Raw genomic sequence first — 18,160 nt, 5'->3', positions numbered from 1 at the left:
TTCAATAAGCTCTAATATTGAAAGTCTCCTTTGAGACTGAAATGCATGAATGCGTTTCTGGTTTGGATCTGAGTCGTGTGACAAAAGAGGTAGAAGGGAACTTGCAGATCATATGGAAGTCTTATGAATAATCCTGTATATTGTTTTCCAGGCTTGGGCAGATGCATTTCGAAGTAGCCCCGATCTAACTGGAGTAGTGCATATTTATGAAGAACTCAAAAGGAAAGGGATAGAGTTTCCTATGGCAGATCTTGATGCTTTGTCTCCAATACACACACCACAGAGGGTAAGCTGCAGTGAAGCATTTTCCAGGGCCATATGAATAATTGGATACTACTCTTCTGCTCTTTTCCTCAGCTATTGATTTATGAAACTTGCCCCAAACTTTCTCAAACCTGGATGGCCTTTGTAATAGTAAAAGAGAATGGAAACCAATAAGGGAACTGGGTTGAGAGGCTGATAAGCTACTGGCATCCCCTTGAGACAAACATCAGTGCAAGAACAGAATGAGTTTTATACACTTGTTCTGTACTGAATATTGTGATGTATCACCAAACTGCCACACAAATTTAACTAATCTGCTCAGGACCAGCCCTGTCAGGATCTATTGTTGAGTTAATTCTCTCTCCCCCAGAGAGGACAATTGTTTCTGTTGATATGGCTGCACTGCCTTCAATGTGCAGATGAACAAAGAAGGCCTGACTTTCAAAGGTTGCAAGCCAGAGTTCTGCATTTTGTGTACTTTTTATTTTGCTTTACACAATTCATGGGGGAACATCACGAGAAACCAGTAGACGTCCCCCACTTTCAAAGGTGCTGAGCAACCACAGCTCCCGTTGACTTTGTGTGAGCCTCAGGCACTCAGTACCTTTGACAATCAGGGCTTACAAACTTGACTCAGCTATTACTGTTGGAAAGTAAACTTAACTGATCGCAAATATTCAGACTGTTCACTGTGAAACTATATGGCGATGCAATAATATAGCTGCAGATTTAAATACACAGAAAAAGGAAATGCACTTACGGTTGTGACAGCAAAGTAAATTACCTGCAATGTGTGTGTAGCAAATGATTTTGTAAAATGTGACTTCATTTCTAGGCTACGTTTCTTTCACTCTCTGACCCTTGTTTTTATTTTCCTTCTTGCCTTTCTTGTGGAGGAAAACTGGAACTAAAAGTTACGGATTGGGACAGAAGAGATGAACGTAGCTTGTCATTGCTATTCCACATTTGTGCTCTGATAGGTCGGCTTGTATTCCATAACAAAAATGGCCCTTTTCCTGAAGGTGGAGCTATGGCCTGTATTTGGGCATATTGCCTTAGGGTTGATGCAAACCAAGCACTGTCAGCATTCAGCATTTGAACCCTTTCTTTTTCTGGTGTAACAGAGTGTTCCTGAAGTAGATCCAGCAGCAAATATGCATGTGTCCCAGTCCCAGCAAAAGACGAGCACGAGTTCCTATTCATCCCCATCTCCTACTGCATATCCAGCTCCTCAGGCCCCACCTCTGAATGTGACTGGTCCCATCACTGCCAATTCTGAGCAGGTACTGGGATACAATTCTGGTTATTTCAAGTGAATAGGTGAGTAAGGCTCTTAGCTCAGTAAATTAGCCTGTCGTCATAGTCATCTATTTTAATTTTTCTGAAGGTAAGTTTCAGTTGCAACCGAGACCTGGTTTTGTCTAGTGACCATTTCTCCTGTTGTGGATTGTGAAATCAATCTGCCTTTAAGGCTGTAAGAAAGTTGTGATTTTTGTTGTTGTTTAAATGTTGCGGCCACGATTGGTTAAAGTTGCAGTTCAAGGCATGTAGCCTGCCTTCCAAAGCAGGACAGCAGCACAGAAGAGACGTCGTGTGTCCTGCTTGGTTCTCGAAGACAAGCGTGGCAGTGGCTGGAGTGGGCCAGATTTGAGTGGTGGTGTGACCCTGTCCAACAGGTTGCGACACCACTTGTTCAGATTACACCCAGACACCCTTCTGCCATGGCGGGAAGGGAGGGCAGGCCTAAAGTGATGATTGGCTTTGCAACCTGGTGCAGGGGATCGTAGCATCTCTCAAATTTGCGGCAGCTGTAAAAGGTTTTAAAAGGTATTAAAAGTTGTGCAATTTTCTTACAGCTGTGTCTATCTTAGATACACACGTGAGCCCTATTACTGTACTATCTGAGCATCTCAGTCTTTTAATGTATCCATCCTTCCCCACCCCTGTGTGGTAGGTAAGTCTTACTATTCCCACCTCGTGGATGGGGAACGGAGGCACAGAGACTAAACAACTTGGCCAAGCTCACAAAGGGAGTCTGTGCCAGAACTGGGAACTGAATTTGGGGCTCTCAAGTCCCAAGCTAGCACCCTAACCATTGGCCCCTCCTTCCTGTGAGATGAAATGAATGCAACTCCGAAGTGGAAAAGCCCTGATCCAGAGGTCATGCCTCCTTTTCCCCTCATCCATCTGCATTTCGAGAGAAGAGTGTAATGTTTTGTAGCATAATTCGGTTTAATTTAGCTGCTCTTCTTGTTTGCTTCCGTGTTTCCATCCGATTGTTAGCACAGCTGGCTTTGTCATGGTGATGAATAACTAAGCCTGGCAGGATTTGATTTCAATCCACAGAGGTCAGTAAACGTCGATTTCAGCTGACACTGAAATCGACAAAAAAAAATCAATTGGTAACAGTTGGTGCCGCCTTCAGGGAGAGGGTGTCCCAGCCCTGCAGCAGCACAGGGAGTCCTCTGCAGTCCTGCTGTCATGGGAGTGAGGGAGCAGGGTCGCTGGGGCTCCCTGCGCTGTCATAGGGCCAATGAACCCAGACTCTGCAGGCACAAGGTGCAGGGAAGTCTGTTGTCCCGGCCCGGAGGAGCAGAGACCTCCTGGCCAAGACTGCGAGGGGGTGTTGTCGTGGGCCACTGCAGAGGCCACCTTGCTGCTGAATGGCTCCATCCCCAGGCAGGAGCCATTCAGCAACAGGAATGTCTCCGTCTTTGTGGCTCTGGTGTCTGTTCTGCCCCATCGGGACCGCAGCTTTCCCCACACCGTGTGCATTGTGATTCAATGTCACCAGCTTTCCGGCAGCACAGGGAGCCATCTGCAACCCGCCTGTCAGTGCTGCCCTAATCCCAACCCTGCCACCCCTTAATTTCCAGCAACTGTAAAAATAAAAGTAGTTAAAAATCAAAAAAAGTCTTAAAAATAAAACTGAATATTAATTGTTGAAATTGGAGAAAACAAAAATCGAATTCTGTCAAGCCTGTGAATTCTGCCACGTCCTTCATAGCGTCTTTCTTCATCACCGGTCTAAAATTTACCTTACTCTAGATAAGTAATCTTCTTTATGATGACATGTAGCAGCCTCTCTGTGATCTCCAATGACAAGCATCAGATGTGCTGCTCCCAAGTCAAATCGCAGAAGCAGGGGAGTTGCAGAGCCAGTTCTTAAAAATGTTCTGCTTAACATTGAAAGGTAATATAGTCCTTGCTTTCCCTCCTCCCCAAAAACAGATCGCCCGACTGCGTAGTGAACTGGATATTGTCCGTGGGAACACAAACGTGATGTCTGAAATGTTAACAGAAATGGTTCCTGGACAGGAGGATTCATCGGACCTTGAGTTACTACAGGTAAGTGTGTTTTCCAGCAAATCTATTCCTACAGCCTGGCATGATGGGGTTTCCTTTTCCTACACTCCACTTCAATTCCTTGCTTTGCCTGGTTCTGTATTGGAGGTGTGCTTGTGTCTGGACTCCTTAACTGGGCAATAGTCACGCTTTTTGGATGCTGTTGTGCAATTGACGTATGTGATGAAACACTCAAGGCAACTTCAGTCCTGTTCTGTGAACTTCGCGTGCTCCTTAAGCTTTTGCTAATGCTGTGATATGGAACCCGAAGAAAGAACTGACATTGGAGGAAGGCCAATGCAATCTGTACTTCAGCAAATACTAGGACCATCTTTATAATGGCAAAAAGACCCAAATCCTGACAGAGCACCAACCTATTGTCTGTTCCGGGATGGATTAAATTATACCCAGGGATACTGTCGATTCTTCATCGCTTGAAATCTTTAAATCCAGACTGTGTGTCTGGAACTCTAAAAGGAACTCTAGCTCAACCAGAAGTTATGGGCTTGATGTAGGAAACTGTTTGATGTTCTCTGGCTTGTGCTGTGCATTTCAGACTAAGTAATCATAATGGCCCTTCTGGATCTGAATCAACAGTGGTCCAGATGAGCCAGCCTTAGTGGGACTAAGTTCATCTCCCAGGCTTCATGTCTTGTTCCCCAAGCCAGCAATGGTTAAGGGCGCTATTGGGGCTGTGCACTCGGTTTGGGGGCAGGCAGGTAGCGCCATACAAACATGAAGTAAACAAGGTCTCTGCCCTGAGAAACTGATGAGCTGACTTTCCACCTCCTGTCCCTGTCCCTGTAGTTGCCTACTTTGGAAGAGAAGGCATCGTCTCATCACTGGACCAGTGGCACAGTGGGAGCAAGGCAGGGAATTGCTTTCTGTGATGCACCAGAGTTTGAAGTTGGTCCAAACACTGCGCTCTCCGATGCAGCAGCAGTGTGTGTTGTCACGGAGCCATCATGGCAGCTGATGAGACACTTTACAATAGATAAAGAGCCTTTCAGCTACTAAGCCGTTTGGATTGGATTGATCAAAACAAAAGCAGCTTCCAGGACCCCGTGGCAGACCAAAACAGCACAGAACCATTTGTTTACATTTATAAACCGCCACGAAAATCCTGACCCAGTGTAATCTCAGTCTAGCTCTGAGGTTAGAGAAATGATCACACAGTGAAGTGTGGCAGTAGTGATTCTTTATTCAGACAGGTTCTCTCCAGCTGATGCAGCCTAAATCTGGGTCACAGAGGAGAGAGACTATTTTTGACTTTTAAAGAAGGAAAGGTGTGAGCTGGATACTTATATGTGAAGGACTTCTTGCGTTGAGGTTTTATATAGTCATGCTTCTTAAATAGTTCCTGACATTTTCCTCCACAATTAAATGTAAACAGCCTGCCTAAGAGCCAAGTCTGAGCAGAATAGATAGACTGTCAGCCCTATCCACTATGGCAGCAAGCAAACCTCTGAAATGTCACAATCTGCTTCTAAAGTGATGGGATCAAAACTGACATTGGAGAACATGTTCCTCAAGCTGTTAAGGCAGCTGGACTGCATGAAGTGAAATTTATCCAGAGCTTAGAATGTCAGAGCAAGCAAGGAAAACAAACACGTTTTGCTTTCATCCCAAAGGTTATGTACCAACAAGTCATCCTTGTTTAGTGGTGAATTTCCTCTCTGGGGATGGGTGGGAGAAGGTGGGACATGATTTGGTTGAAAAGCTTATGCTCATTGGAGTAAAACTGAGGTCTCAGCAGTAGCGCCAGGCAGCTCTCCTGACATGTCAGTTTTAACCTCTGGTCCGTGCCCTCTGAGACTGCCAGAGGTGAAGGAGAATTATACCCATTCATTGGTGATGGCAGAGAAAGCAGGAGATCACCTAACTAAGGCAAACTAGAACCCATATCCCTTGGGGTGAAAGACGTCTACAATGCACACATCTATGCAGCCTAGCCTTTAAGGTTCTCTCCTTAATCACTCAGTGCTCTGGGTTACATCCTATCAGTGGACACACTGACCATGATGAGACTCCACTATTTGGTGTTGCGTGATACTACTATCCAGAATGTGTCCGCATGTAGTTCAGCAATGTGTGTAGTGTTTGTGTTTGTTTCCATAATACATGGTCACACTTCATACTGTGTGCCTCCATTTTCCCAGCTGCTGGGGTGTTCCTTTTTCACTGTGTCTAGACAAACCAGTGGCAAATACCAGTGATCGCTTCCCCATGCTCCTAAGCCCCACAGGACAATACCTTTGGTGCTTTGTGCTGCTAGGCAGAAAACCCGGTGTCTCCATTCTGGGAGGCCCGTGCTGTAGTATGCTTACTATTTATGAAAATAATCCACAGGTATTTAATTTTAAAAAACTCTTTGCCATGTACTTATGATTAAAGAAGAACTGGACACAGAGTCATAAATAGGCCCTCAAGGTTTTAGGCCATGGTCCTTCTGAAGTATGTGTTCTCTTGGATGGCATTTATTCTTCCATAATCCACATTGTGTTGGTACTTCTCAGCTGACTGAGCACGCTGAGCCACTGATGCATGTGGCTGCAAACAGAGCCCAAGCAAATAGACTTGTTCTTCTCTGGTTATCGTAATACAGGTGTGTGCAATTTATTTCCTTAGGAATTGAACCGAACCTGTAGAGCTATGCAACAGAGGATTGTGGAACTTATCTCCCGAGTGTCCAATGAAGAAGTCACGGAGGAACTGCTGCATGTGAATGATGATTTAAATAACGTCTTCCTCAGATATGAGAGGTGCGACACCTTTTCCAGTAGTCCTGTTTATTCCCACATTTTGGGTTTTCCCACAAATGGAGGACAAATTATTAAGCAACCAATAAGATGAAACACAAAGCAAATGGGAGGAACTGGACCAAGAAACTTGTATGAAGAATGCATGTGTTCTCCGTTGTGATTGGCCTTAAATTCCTCCGCGTCCCCAAGAAGGCTTACAGATACTGGTTTTAAAAGCTGCTGAGATTTTTTTCATAGCCACTGAATTTTGGTTTCTTTTAGAATCGCAAAAAAGAGAACTGATGTGAGTGTAGCTGTGCCTTCTCAAAGCACTGGGTTGTAAAAATTGCAAATAAGGGCTGGGCTCCTACCTTTTAAATTCAAAACCAGAAAATTAGGAGACTGATTGCTATTACATTACGTACCCTACTAACTGTAGCACTCTTGGGGAAAGTTTAATCTTTCCCTGACTGATTGGTGCAGGAGGCAAACCTGCTAAAAAAAAGGATGCTTGTCTCCCCTACTGATAACACAAGCGTCGTTTATAAAAAGCTTTTTAAAAATAAATTAGACTCTAGCTGTGTGATTTTGTGCTGTCACAGGAAAACTGCATGTTGATGCAAAAAATCTGTATCCCGCAATCCATTTCACCTAGCCTTTTGCACCAGACTCTTCACAATTTCCAGACTAGACTTGTTCCTCATGCTCTGAACTGGGACAATTCAGCACCTGTGAGCAGGATTTTACAAGTAGCGAATTGTAAATGTCTCTGATTAAGGCTCAGAATGAGACTGATCACCGGTAAAATGGTGAAACTTTAAACATTTTTCTCCATCTCGGATCTCACTGAATGGGGTTAAGCTTATTATTGCATTTTACACCTAAAGGTCAGCTGCACAGTTGAAAAAAATGTTTGAAAAGAGCAAATAAATTGCAGAATCCTGCGTAGGTTTGAATATTTCAAGCATGTGAAAACCAGTTTATCCTCCTCCTCCTTAACCTCCGTTATTCAGCATTCAAAATTCCAGATGTTGATTTCTGGTGCCACTGATGACATAAAATGCAATCAGTGGATGCAAGCAGGAGCTGACTTCTTGAATTTGGAGCTTGTTGGTTAAGAGGAGAAAGTGGCTTGTAAATCTTTCTAGTAAGAAATGTGTGCTGCTGTGGGGATGCTTTCATTTTTGGGAGTAAGCAGAGGGGGACTTGATATTCCAGAGAAGCTGAGCATGCACAGCCTCCACAGACACTTACAGAAATTTGGGCCTAAACTTCCCTTTATATTTGCACTTAATTAAAAATTTAGCTTCCACTGTTAGTTTAAGTATCAGAGAGGTAGCCATGTTAGTTTGGATCTGTAGAAGCAGCAAAGAGTCCTGTTGCACCTTATAGACTAACAGAAGTATTGGAGCATGAACTTTTGTGGGTGAATACCCACTTCGTCGGATGCATGTTAGTTTAAGAAATCTTTGCAGTTCACTCTGATATTGTCTTGCTGGCAGAAGGCCCATGGTATTGAATGAACACGCACAGGTCCGGACTTTCATCCTGGGTGGAGGGGGTTGAAGTTTCTAATTAATCTTTATTTAGAAACAGGCAGACTTTAAAATGTTTTGTTGTGTTTCATAATAAGGAAGGAGAGTGATAGATGGCTTTTGTAAAGGGAAATCATGCCTCACTAATCTATTAGAAGTCTTTGAGAGGGTCAACAAACATGTAGAAGGGTGATCCAGTGGATACAGTGTGCTTAGACTTGCAGAAAGCCTTTGACAAGGCTCTGAATCAAAGCAAGCACTCGTGGGATAAGCTGGAAGGTCCTCTCATGGATCAATAACTGGTTAAAAGATAGGAAACAAAGGGTAGGAATAAATGGTTAGTTTTCAGAATGGAGAGAGGTAAATAGTGGTGTCTGTACTGGGACCAGTTCTATTTAACATATTCATAAATGATCTGGAAAAAGGGGTAAACAGTGAGATGGCACAATTTGCAGATGATACAAACCTACTCAAGATAGTTAAGTCCCAGGCAGACTGCGAAGGGTTACAAAGGGATCTCACAAAACTGTGTGACTGGGCAACAAAATGTCAAGTGAAAATCAATGTTGATAAATTCAAAGCAGTGCACATTGGAAAACATAATCCAAACTAGACCTATAAAATGATGGGGTCTAAATTAGCGGTTACCACTCAAGAAAGAGATCTTGGAGTCAGTGTGATAGTCCTCCGAAAACATCCACTCAATGTGCAGCAGCAGTCAAACAAGCTAACTGAATGTTAGGAACCATTAGGAAAGGGATAGCTAATAAGACAGAAAATATCATCATGCCTCTACATAAATCCATTGTACGCCCACACCTGGAATGCTGTGTGCTGATCTTGTTGCTGCATCTCAAAAAAGATATATTTAGAATTGGAAAAGATACAGAGCAGGGCAACAAAAATGAGGGGTGTGGAATAGCTTCCATATGAGAAGAGATTAAAAAGACTGAGATTTTTTAGTTTGGAAAAATATGAAATCAGGTCTATAAAATCGTGCTGGTGTGGAGAAAGTAAATAAGGAAGTGTTATTTACTCCTTCTCATAACACAAGATCTAGGGATCTCCAAATGAAATTAATATGCAGCAGGTTTAAAACAAACAAAAAAGTATTTCTTCACACAGTGCACAGTCAGCCTGTGGAACTCCTTGTCAGAGGATGTTGTGAAGGCCAAAACCATAACAGGGTTCAAAAAAGAACTAGATACATTGATGGAGAATAGGTCCCTTAGCAGCTATTAGCCAGGGTGGTTAGAGATGCAGTCCCATGCTGTGAGTGTCCCTAGCCTCTGTTTGCCAGAAGCTGAGAATGGAGGACAGTAGATGGATCACTTGATGATTATCTGCTCTGTTCATTCCCTCTGAAGCATGTGGCATTGGCCACTGTTGGAAGACAGGATACTAGGCTAGATGGACCATTGATCTGACCCAATATGGCCATTCTTATGTTCTTAGATCTGCATGAGGGCAACCCTGCAGAGTAGGGAAGATCCATTTTTAGTGACTGTTAAGGCTTAGTCTTGGCTACAGACATACAGCTATTGGAAACAAATGACCCTGCCCAGCCAGGCTTTTTCCTCTAATCAATCTATTTTAGCTGAAGTGGTTTATTTTGTGCTTGGGGAGTGTCTGCCTAGGCATTGGCCCTGAGCAGCTGCTGAGTACTCGGGAGTGTTTAGACAAGGGGACAGACCCATGAGATGTTGAGAGAGATGAGGTTTGCAGAAGCACTGAATGTACTGTAGCGTGCTCCTTGGGCAGAGCTGTGCTATGGTGCTGCTCTGCAAAGCAGGAAATGCTTGGGGAGGGGCCTGTACAGACATTTTTTGGGTGATGGGGAGCTCCTAGATGGGAGCAAGACTTGTTAGTACTCAACTCTCCGGTCAGAGGTATTACCCTTCGGGCTCCAAGTTCTCCTACCCCGTTTCTTCAGAAAATCCCGTCAAGTGGCAGTTGATGAAGGGAAGCTGTACACTTCCCTTGACGCTGCTTACCCTGGATGTACTGGCCTCCATGTGCTGTAAGAGCAATTTAGTCAACACCATCCCTGCTGGAGCCCAAGAACACAACCCCTGTAATAGTTTCCTTTCTTCCTTCATAGCAGCTGGGAGATCCCACCAGAAGCCAAGGAAAGCTATCTTCACCCCCACAGACGTGTCCTGGCTTTGTCTTGAACTTGACTGGCTCAGAGTGCATGTGTTTGATAGTCTCTTTTGTTTTATAACAGGTTTGAACGGTACAGATCAGGCCGTTCGGCACAAAGCGCCACTAATGGAGTAAGTATCCAGTTCACCTTCTACAGGCGTGGTACACTCAGAGGAAACTTCTGCCAAACACACGCTGAGTGTCTGCGTTGTAACACTAGTTATGGTGAAGAACATTTCCATGACTGGTTGGTATTGAATGTACAAAATGAGGTGAAAGAGAGAGGCCTTTTGGGGCTTAGCTCTTACTATTGCACGGCTCCAAAGCTAAAGGGGGCGCAGAAACAGAAGGCAACTTAACTAATTCGGAGGTAATAGGGGAGACGTGTGAGCGGTTTTTCAAGGCTGTGTTGGATGGGATAATACCATAAAAGCAAGCCAGATGTTGAGCCTATACTGCTTTTTGGGCAGTGACCCAGCAAGATAGATATCTTTTCTGTCTACTTGTGTTGCATTCATAGTCTAAAAGCCTAATTAAAATACTGCCATTTGCAACAGCTTTCCACAGAGGGCTGTTTTAGGAAGCATCCATCATTCTTCTTTTATTTTGTCTCTGTTATAATTGCTTGGCAGGAAGTATAACCTACCATCTTGACTGTCCCAACAGGTGCTGAGTGAAGTGACGGAGGATAATTTAATAGATCTGGGCCCTGGTTCCCCAGCTGTTGTGAGCCCAGTGGTGGGAAGCACAGCACCTCCAACTTCACTTTCCTCACAACTCGCAGGGCTTGGTAAGTACCTAGTTTATAAAGGGCAGATCAGCATGGAACAGAAGCGACATACGACTAGTCCCTAGCCACTCTGTGGTGGGCCTACATTTGGGTCACTGGGTTAACAAGTGCCTGGATTTTGTTTGAGGTAATAGTTACTGATAGCAGCCTGGTGACATTAAGAAGAGCTGTGGGTAAAAAGCATTGTCCAGTGGTTAGAAAAGGAGATGGATATGGGCGTTAGTCTGTCACCGATTCACTCTGTAACCTTGGGCTATTCACTTAACCTCTGTGCTTCCATTTTCCTATCTGTAAAGCCAGGATATTACTCATTTACTTGCTCCAAAGGGGTTTGAGACTTAGAAGCACTTTTACAAACTTTAATAGAAATCCTCAGATGAATGGTTCTCTCCAAGCGCAAAATCTTGTGTTTTAAACTAAATGAGAGGGCTCTTGATCTGGTCATTCCATTCGACCTCTGCTTTGGAGTCCCAGCCAATTTAACAATGGAGAGAAGCATAGGGCTAAGAACTACAGCTGAGAAGACTGGAATCCTTGCGCAAAATAGTTGTCCTCTTCTGAACCTTAAATAAACAGTACTGAACCTTACTGAACAGTAAATATTTCAGTGTGAGCATTTTTCAACAGAGAAATGCCAACATTTGGAACTTGGTGTTCTGTATTAATGCAAGGGACATTGGGGTTTAAAACCAATTAAAATATAAAATTTGTAAAACATGGTGAAAAGATTAAAAAACAAACACACCCCAAATCGTCTCTGATAAAGTTTGCAGATGACACAAATGTTGGGGGAGTGTTAAATTAAGAGGATAGGTCACGGATACAGAGCGATTTGGATCACTTGGTGCAAGCAAACAATATGCATTTTAATATGGCCAAATGTAAAGTCATACATCTAGGAACAAAGAATGGGGGGGATGGGGGACTCTCTTCTGGGAAGCAGTGACTCTTCAAAATACTTGGGGTCACGGTGGATAATCAGATGAACATGTGTGATGCTGCAGCCAAAAGGGCTAATGTGATCCTTGGATTTATAAACAGCGGAATATCGAGTAGGGGTAAGGAGGGTTATATTACTAAACAACAGCGGAATATCAAGTAGGGGTAAGGAGGGTTATATTACTACTTTGTTTGGCACTGGTGCAACTGCTCCTGGAATACTGTGTCCAGTTCTGCTGTCCACAATTCAAGAAGGATGTAGGTAAATGCACACTGAAAATAATGCACACATTTTTAACAGGCTAATTAACCATTGGAACAACTTAACAAGAGTTGTGGCAGATTTCACCATCACTGGCAATTTTTAAATTGAGATTGGATGCTTTTCCAAGAGAGAGGCTCTAGTTCAAACAGGGAATTAATTCTGGAAAGTCCTTTGCCCTGTGTTAGACAGGAAGTCAGACTAGATGTCACAGGAGTCCATTCTGGCTTTATCATCTATGAATCTATGAAAATTGTTTAAAATTAGCTATGTGGCTGTGATTGGTCCCTTATCACTGACAGAACCATGTGAAACCAATTGAATCTCAGTGCAACTTCATAATACAGAAAAATGCAAATGATTTTCTCTCATTCCATTAACTTTCTTCATCTCCTCTCTTTCCTGTGTTTGTTTTTCCTCATTCCCTCCTTGCCTGGGTTCTCAAAAACATAACGAAACTGAGGGACGGGAGGAGAGAAAGCAGCTTTGTGCTACTTAGGTGGTATAGTCTATATCATGGTTCTTGAGAGATGGGAAATCTCTCTCTATGCTACTCAGAGTAAAAACTCTGCTAGCAGCTACCATGTATAAACAGGACTGTGGCTAGTACAGTTTCAACCCTCTTGTGGACTGGGCCCAGAGGATGTCTCCTACATACTTCATCAGTGCTCAGTGCAACATCATGACTCATCTACTTTTCACTGTAACTAACTGATGATTTCCTGTGTATCCTAGGTATTCCTGACTGGTACTTGATCACAATTCACTATTCTATTGGTCCCTTATGCTCTGTACTCTGTTGTTTTGTTGTTGTTGTTTGTTGTTGTAGACTTGGGCACAGACAGCGTCAGTGGAACACTCAGCTCCCTCCAACACTGTAACCCTCGAGATGACTTTGACATGTTTGCGCAGACAAGAGGCAGTTCCTTGGCTGACCAACGGAAGAGGTAAATTAGCGTTTGATTTGAATGCTCTTTATTCCTAGGGAACAAAAATGTGAGGCCTCTTCAGATCAAAGTGATTTTATAGCTCAAATTATGTGGATTTTCGTCCTCTGACTTCTCTCCTGCTGGATTTCATCGGATTATTTGGGTAGGTGGAGATGTTGTTTTTTTAGGCTAAGGTCCACTGTAGATTGGTTCAGTAATTTCAGGTGCCATCTCATTTCACCTTCAATTTTCAAGTCACCTAGAAACTTAGGAATTAAGTCACTTAAATTATTTTTCTACACAGTGGTGGTGTGGGAATTACCTTCAGGGTTATTTAGGGGAGGTTATCAGAGCATAAGAGTCAACTTTGGGAGACTAGCAGTGGCTTAGGGTAAGTCTATACTGCAGTTAAAAACCCATTGCTGGCCCATGCCACCTGCGTTGGGCTCAGGCTGGGGTGCTATTTATTTGCAGTGTAGACATCCACAGTCAGCCTGGAGCCCGGGCTCTAGGGCCCTGCAAGATTGGAGGTTCCCAGAGCTCAGACTGCAGCCAAACTGGAACATCTGCACTGCAATTAAATAGTCCCGCAGCCTGAGCCCCGCAAGCCCAAATCAGCTGGCACAGGCCGGCTGCAGTGTCTAATTGCAGTGTAGACATGCCTTTAGAGTCTTTCACCTATAGGTTATCACTTGAAAACTGAATTACCATCTCACACTTAGGGCTGGTTCCTGCTGCTCCAGATCAAGGTATGTTGGCTGGGCACCATGAAGAAGCTCCCACGCTCTATCTAGTCTGTAGAAAACAAGACTTCAGCCTCCAGGGCTGCAGATCAGGCACCTTTCCAGGCACTAAATAGACATGAATATTTTTAATGGAAAAGGAACCCACGTTCTTCTGAGAGCTTTTGATCTCTCTCAAGTGAGGCTCATTAAGAGGAGACTGTCAAGTATTTTTGTTCCACGTAACCCTTCTCTGGGGCTCTCCCTGGTTTCAAATTCGAGGAGATACAGGTAGTATCAGAGATTGGAAGTCAGTCCAGCTATCACAGTAGGAACAGCACCAATATCCTGCAGTGACAGGCACCGTAGAAATGCAGCTAGATAGCGTCCCATGCACCTTAATTACCTTTCTCAGCTTGTAACTACCCACTGCATTCTATTGGTGCCTATTTTCTCAAAAAAATAATCCTCGTCAGGCAGAGACCAGGCCTGGAAAATCACAGCTATGAAGTTACGACTCAAAGGTCCTTAAGAGCAGGAGGGCTTAAGCAGCCATAAATACAGATGTCCATGCTGCTCCAGCTGTAATAGAAATATATTTGATCAGTTGAGCATTTTAATTTAGAGTTGCTAAATTAGCACTAAGGGTTTCTGAATTCACACTGAGGTGCTAAGCCTGGGGTAAACACATAATAGTGGGATCGAAATCCAGATCCCTTACAGGGTTTCCATTATGCCTGTTGTACTAAATGAAACGTGAAACTGCTCTTCTCAGCCTGTAACTCCATCTCCATCGTATGGGAAGTAATGGTGCAAAGAGCACACTGAAATCCATCTTTTCAGAAGGGAGGATTATTGTACCTTCATTAGCTCTTATGCTGTTAAAATAGAGTGAAGCAACTCCCTAGACACTTGGCTGCAGCTTGTTCTGCTGCAGAAGCAAGGCAGAGAGGTGCCACAAGGACTCCTCATTGTTAAGGCAGAGATTGTGGATCACAGGCCCTCAGGCTGTTAGAAGCAGGCATGCCAGGGAGAGGTGTTTCACCAAGTCAGGCATGTAGCACCACCCAGTGGCTAATTTACAGGTGGGTGTTGGTATCTGCTTGAGAGAGTCGATTTACTAGCCCTTGTGCTTGAAGGAGAAGTGCTGGGTAGTGCTCCCTTAGCTTAATAACTGTGGTTATGACCCTTTTCAATAGCAATTTTGCTTATCTTTTTAAATACCCAGTAAACAGGCAGCGGATCTGGTGAACTGAGCTAGTGGGTTTTCCTGCATCTTACTGAGGCCACCTTCATCATGACCTCCCCATAACTGGTAGGACCACCTTCCCTACCCATTGTCTGATGAGGTCATATCTCCCCTTCCCTCCACTGGCTCCCCCTTCACATCATGTTCAAGCTTCTTGTCACCAACTTTTAAGGCTTCATAGAAACTTAAGTGCTCTCTATCCAGTCCCAGCATTTTGTGCCCTCCTGCTCTACCATTGATGACAGCTTCCAAGCGCCATGTGCCTGCTTCTTCCCAATCACCTTCAGGCACTCTTCTGTGCTGTCCTGTGCGTTTGGAATGCCCTTTCTGAGCTGACCGCCAAAGCCACCTGAAGGCTCACTTCTACCATGATAACTGTAGGAAACTTGCCAATTTAAATCTCATTCTGTCTCAGAAAAAACCCCAGTAGCTCCATTGTGATATGCCCTAGCCTTCAGTGAGTAACTTGGTAATCATATTTGATGCCTGTCCTGCCTCCCCTCTCGCTCCCTACTCTCTCTCTTACACATCACATGTTGCGTCATATCTGAAATCCATTTGTAATCTCCTCGGGTCAGAGAATATATTTTTATCTGTGCTGAGAGGCACCTACTGCACTCATAAACATGATGTGCTCCATGCTAGCCTCAAATAAAACAAAAGGCAGACTAGTAGATCAGTGCCTAATGCATTTGTCCTGGCATTCAATGACAGCTGGATTTGCATTGGTTCTGTTTGTTCCTTTGTTTCAGTGTGACGTATGAGGATCCACAGGCTGTCAAAGGACTGGCATCTGCTCTGGATGTTCGAAAACAGAACACAGGAGGGGTACGTCATTGCTCTGAATTACTGCCCTCTGAAACAAGCACTCCAGCACAAAGCTGGGAGTGTGACATGTAATGCTGCATCTGTCTCTGAGTTAAACTTTTCATTTGGTATCCCACCAATGATTCGGAAGGTAGCATTGTCCAGTGCGTTTAGTGTGAATGCCAGTGAGGGCCACTTTGAAAGAAATATCAAAAGAGCATGTACTTGCTTTGTAACCATTCCTAAGGAGAAACTTAGTGTAATCAGCATAGTGGGTGAATGCTTCTGTAATCTTGCAGTCTGCCTGGATGTCTAGCTTTCAGGGAGGAGCTGCTGCAGAATTGAGTGTGGGTAACTTTCTATGAACGCTGATTAATTCTTGTCTGTGAAAGTTAAGATAGTTGTTCAGAAGGAACACAATCTGTCTGAAGTCATAACAAACTAGATAGTGGTGACTTAGAGCGAGAGATCACGCTGAGGATGCCTTTAACTCCTTTGGCCAGCCCTATCTAGAGATGTGAGCTGAGTAAGGAGCAAGTGAAATGCTCAGATATTCCCTTAACCCCTTTTTACCTCTTTGTACTCTCATAGTTGTCAGTATAAGTCTAGTGATGGCTGAAGGAGTTCTAACCTGGCTCTGTATTGACCACTAGGGAGCGTGGCAGAGCCAACGCAGCACACATCCTTCTCCATCAGCTGAGTTGCATCTCCCCATCCCATGTTGATCCCTTCTCAATTCTCTCACATGCTGGCAGATTGCAGTGCATTCTGAGGCATCTGGCCAGCCCAGCGAACTTTCACTCTGAGCCAGTGAGAAATGGGAATGAATGTTTGTGGGTGAGTCAGGCCAGGTGTGCCCAGCTGCCACTTAGACTTAGACTATTGAGAACAGAATCTTTAATCCCTTCTTTGTTGCTGGCTGACTTTGGAATTACCAGTGGTGAGTGCTGATGTGAGACACAAGCCCTTGTCAATGGGGGCTCTATTCCACTGGTGGCTAAGGGGTTAGTATCCTTATTCGTTAGCAATCTTGTTCTTATTTTATAACTGCTTCAGGCACTTCTGCCACCTGTCACTCACACCAGCGTAGCTGTTACTCTGCCTGAAGCGTTGTCAGTTCAAAGGACCATGTCTGAACTAATCTGACTGGTCAAAGTATTTGAAAACAGTCACTCTCCAGGACTATTGAACTTTGGGCTGTGGGATGTCATAACAGCTCAGATCTTCACCCTCTTTTCAAAGGTTCCAATGACTGTACCACGTAGTCAAAATAGCCCATTTTATGATTGTTAACATGGGCACTGCTTGTCTGGGAGGAAACGTAAACCCTGAATAGCTAGGAGACAAAGTACATGTTACAAAATGATGCAAGGCTGTTGGGCACTGCTACTTAGAGGTGATAACTTCTAGACGTTATTAGCATTTTTATCAACCCCTGTTGGTGTAATAAGAGTAAAGTTGTTGGTAGCTTCTTGTTCTCTATAAACTAATGTGTGGTTTAATTAGGACAGAAGGCTTAACTGAAGGATATTTCACTTATAGGGCATCCAGGGAGGAGCCAAAGCCTATTACAGCACATTTTTCTCATTTTAATGAGGTTTCCTAACGTTAAAATTCTTCTCATCAAACTGAAGTAGTTCAGTTGTTCTCAAATGGTGGTCCATGGAGAGATGGCCAGTCATAGCCAGTTGACTATCCTCGTTTCCAGCTGCTAAATCATATGATGACAGCTAAAAATATATTCCTTTTACCTTTCCATGTTGGGAATTGCTGTAGTTGCCAGTGAGATGTTGCAGGATGGCAACTGGGAAGGGCAGTGCCCATGAGATAATCTTTGTTATCCACACTGTGGAGAAGTTGAGAAGATGGAGTGTTTCCACCTCATGATACGTTCTCCAGCCCAACTCCTGAAATGAGATGTTATGGTTTTGGTCCTCTTAAACTGTGAAGCCCTTAAAGATGTGCGTTTTGAAAGAATGCCAAAACATTTCATCCAGCTTGGATTATTTGCTCTCCCCTGGCCACTTGTCCTTCATAAGGTTGGCATTGCCTGGACAGTCTGTCTGGAGACCAAGAAAAATTGGAGGAGAAATAATGTTTGCTGTGAATTATAACCTCCAAAAAGGGAAGTTCCAGAATGTCTTAAACTTAGGGATTTTTGGGAGGTCCAACAGATTTCTGAGTCGTCTTGTCTACAACCTGACGACTTTTAAGAAAAATAGAAACGTCAGCCCCACTTAGAAATGGTTAGTTCTCTAACCTACTCAAAGGAAGGCAAGAGGCCAGGACTGCTGTTCCTGATGTACAGATCGCACAGAAGGGTGACAGAAGCGGATGGTGTCTTTAAGTGGGTATTACCAGAAAGGACCCTATGCGTAGTATATGCTTCTATTTTACTGCTGTTGTATTATTACCTTATCACGGGTGTTGCT

The 18,160-nt window shown here is 43.9% G+C and overlaps 1 protein-coding gene across 4 annotated transcripts in view; it reads left to right on the top strand.

Moving 5' to 3' along the window:
• Nucleotides 1-18,160, top strand: part of TOM1L2 (target of myb1 like 2 membrane trafficking protein) — a 66,125-nt gene that overhangs the window by 31,455 nt on the left and 16,510 nt on the right. For all 4 annotated transcript variants that reach the window (XM_039490955.1, XM_039490958.1, XM_039490956.1 and 1 more), the window contains exons 5-12: nucleotides 152-286; nucleotides 1,389-1,547; nucleotides 3,496-3,612; nucleotides 6,238-6,371; nucleotides 10,113-10,161; nucleotides 10,697-10,820; nucleotides 12,851-12,968; nucleotides 15,674-15,749. In XM_039490955.1, the coding sequence (XP_039346889.1) occupies nucleotides 152-286; nucleotides 1,389-1,547; nucleotides 3,496-3,612; nucleotides 6,238-6,371; nucleotides 10,113-10,161; nucleotides 10,697-10,820; nucleotides 12,851-12,968; nucleotides 15,674-15,749 (912 nt within the window). The remainder of the gene's footprint in view (nucleotides 1-151; nucleotides 287-1,388; nucleotides 1,548-3,495; nucleotides 3,613-6,237; nucleotides 6,372-10,112; nucleotides 10,162-10,696; nucleotides 10,821-12,850; nucleotides 12,969-15,673; nucleotides 15,750-18,160) is intronic.

This window comes from Mauremys reevesii, linkage group 10 (genome assembly GCF_016161935.1).
Source record: "Mauremys reevesii isolate NIE-2019 linkage group 10, ASM1616193v1, whole genome shotgun sequence".
In the NCBI taxonomy this organism is placed as follows: domain Eukaryota; kingdom Metazoa; phylum Chordata; order Testudines; family Geoemydidae; genus Mauremys; species Mauremys reevesii.
Note: the sequence above shows the minus strand (reverse complement) of the source record. Positions and strands in the feature narration are given on the sequence as shown.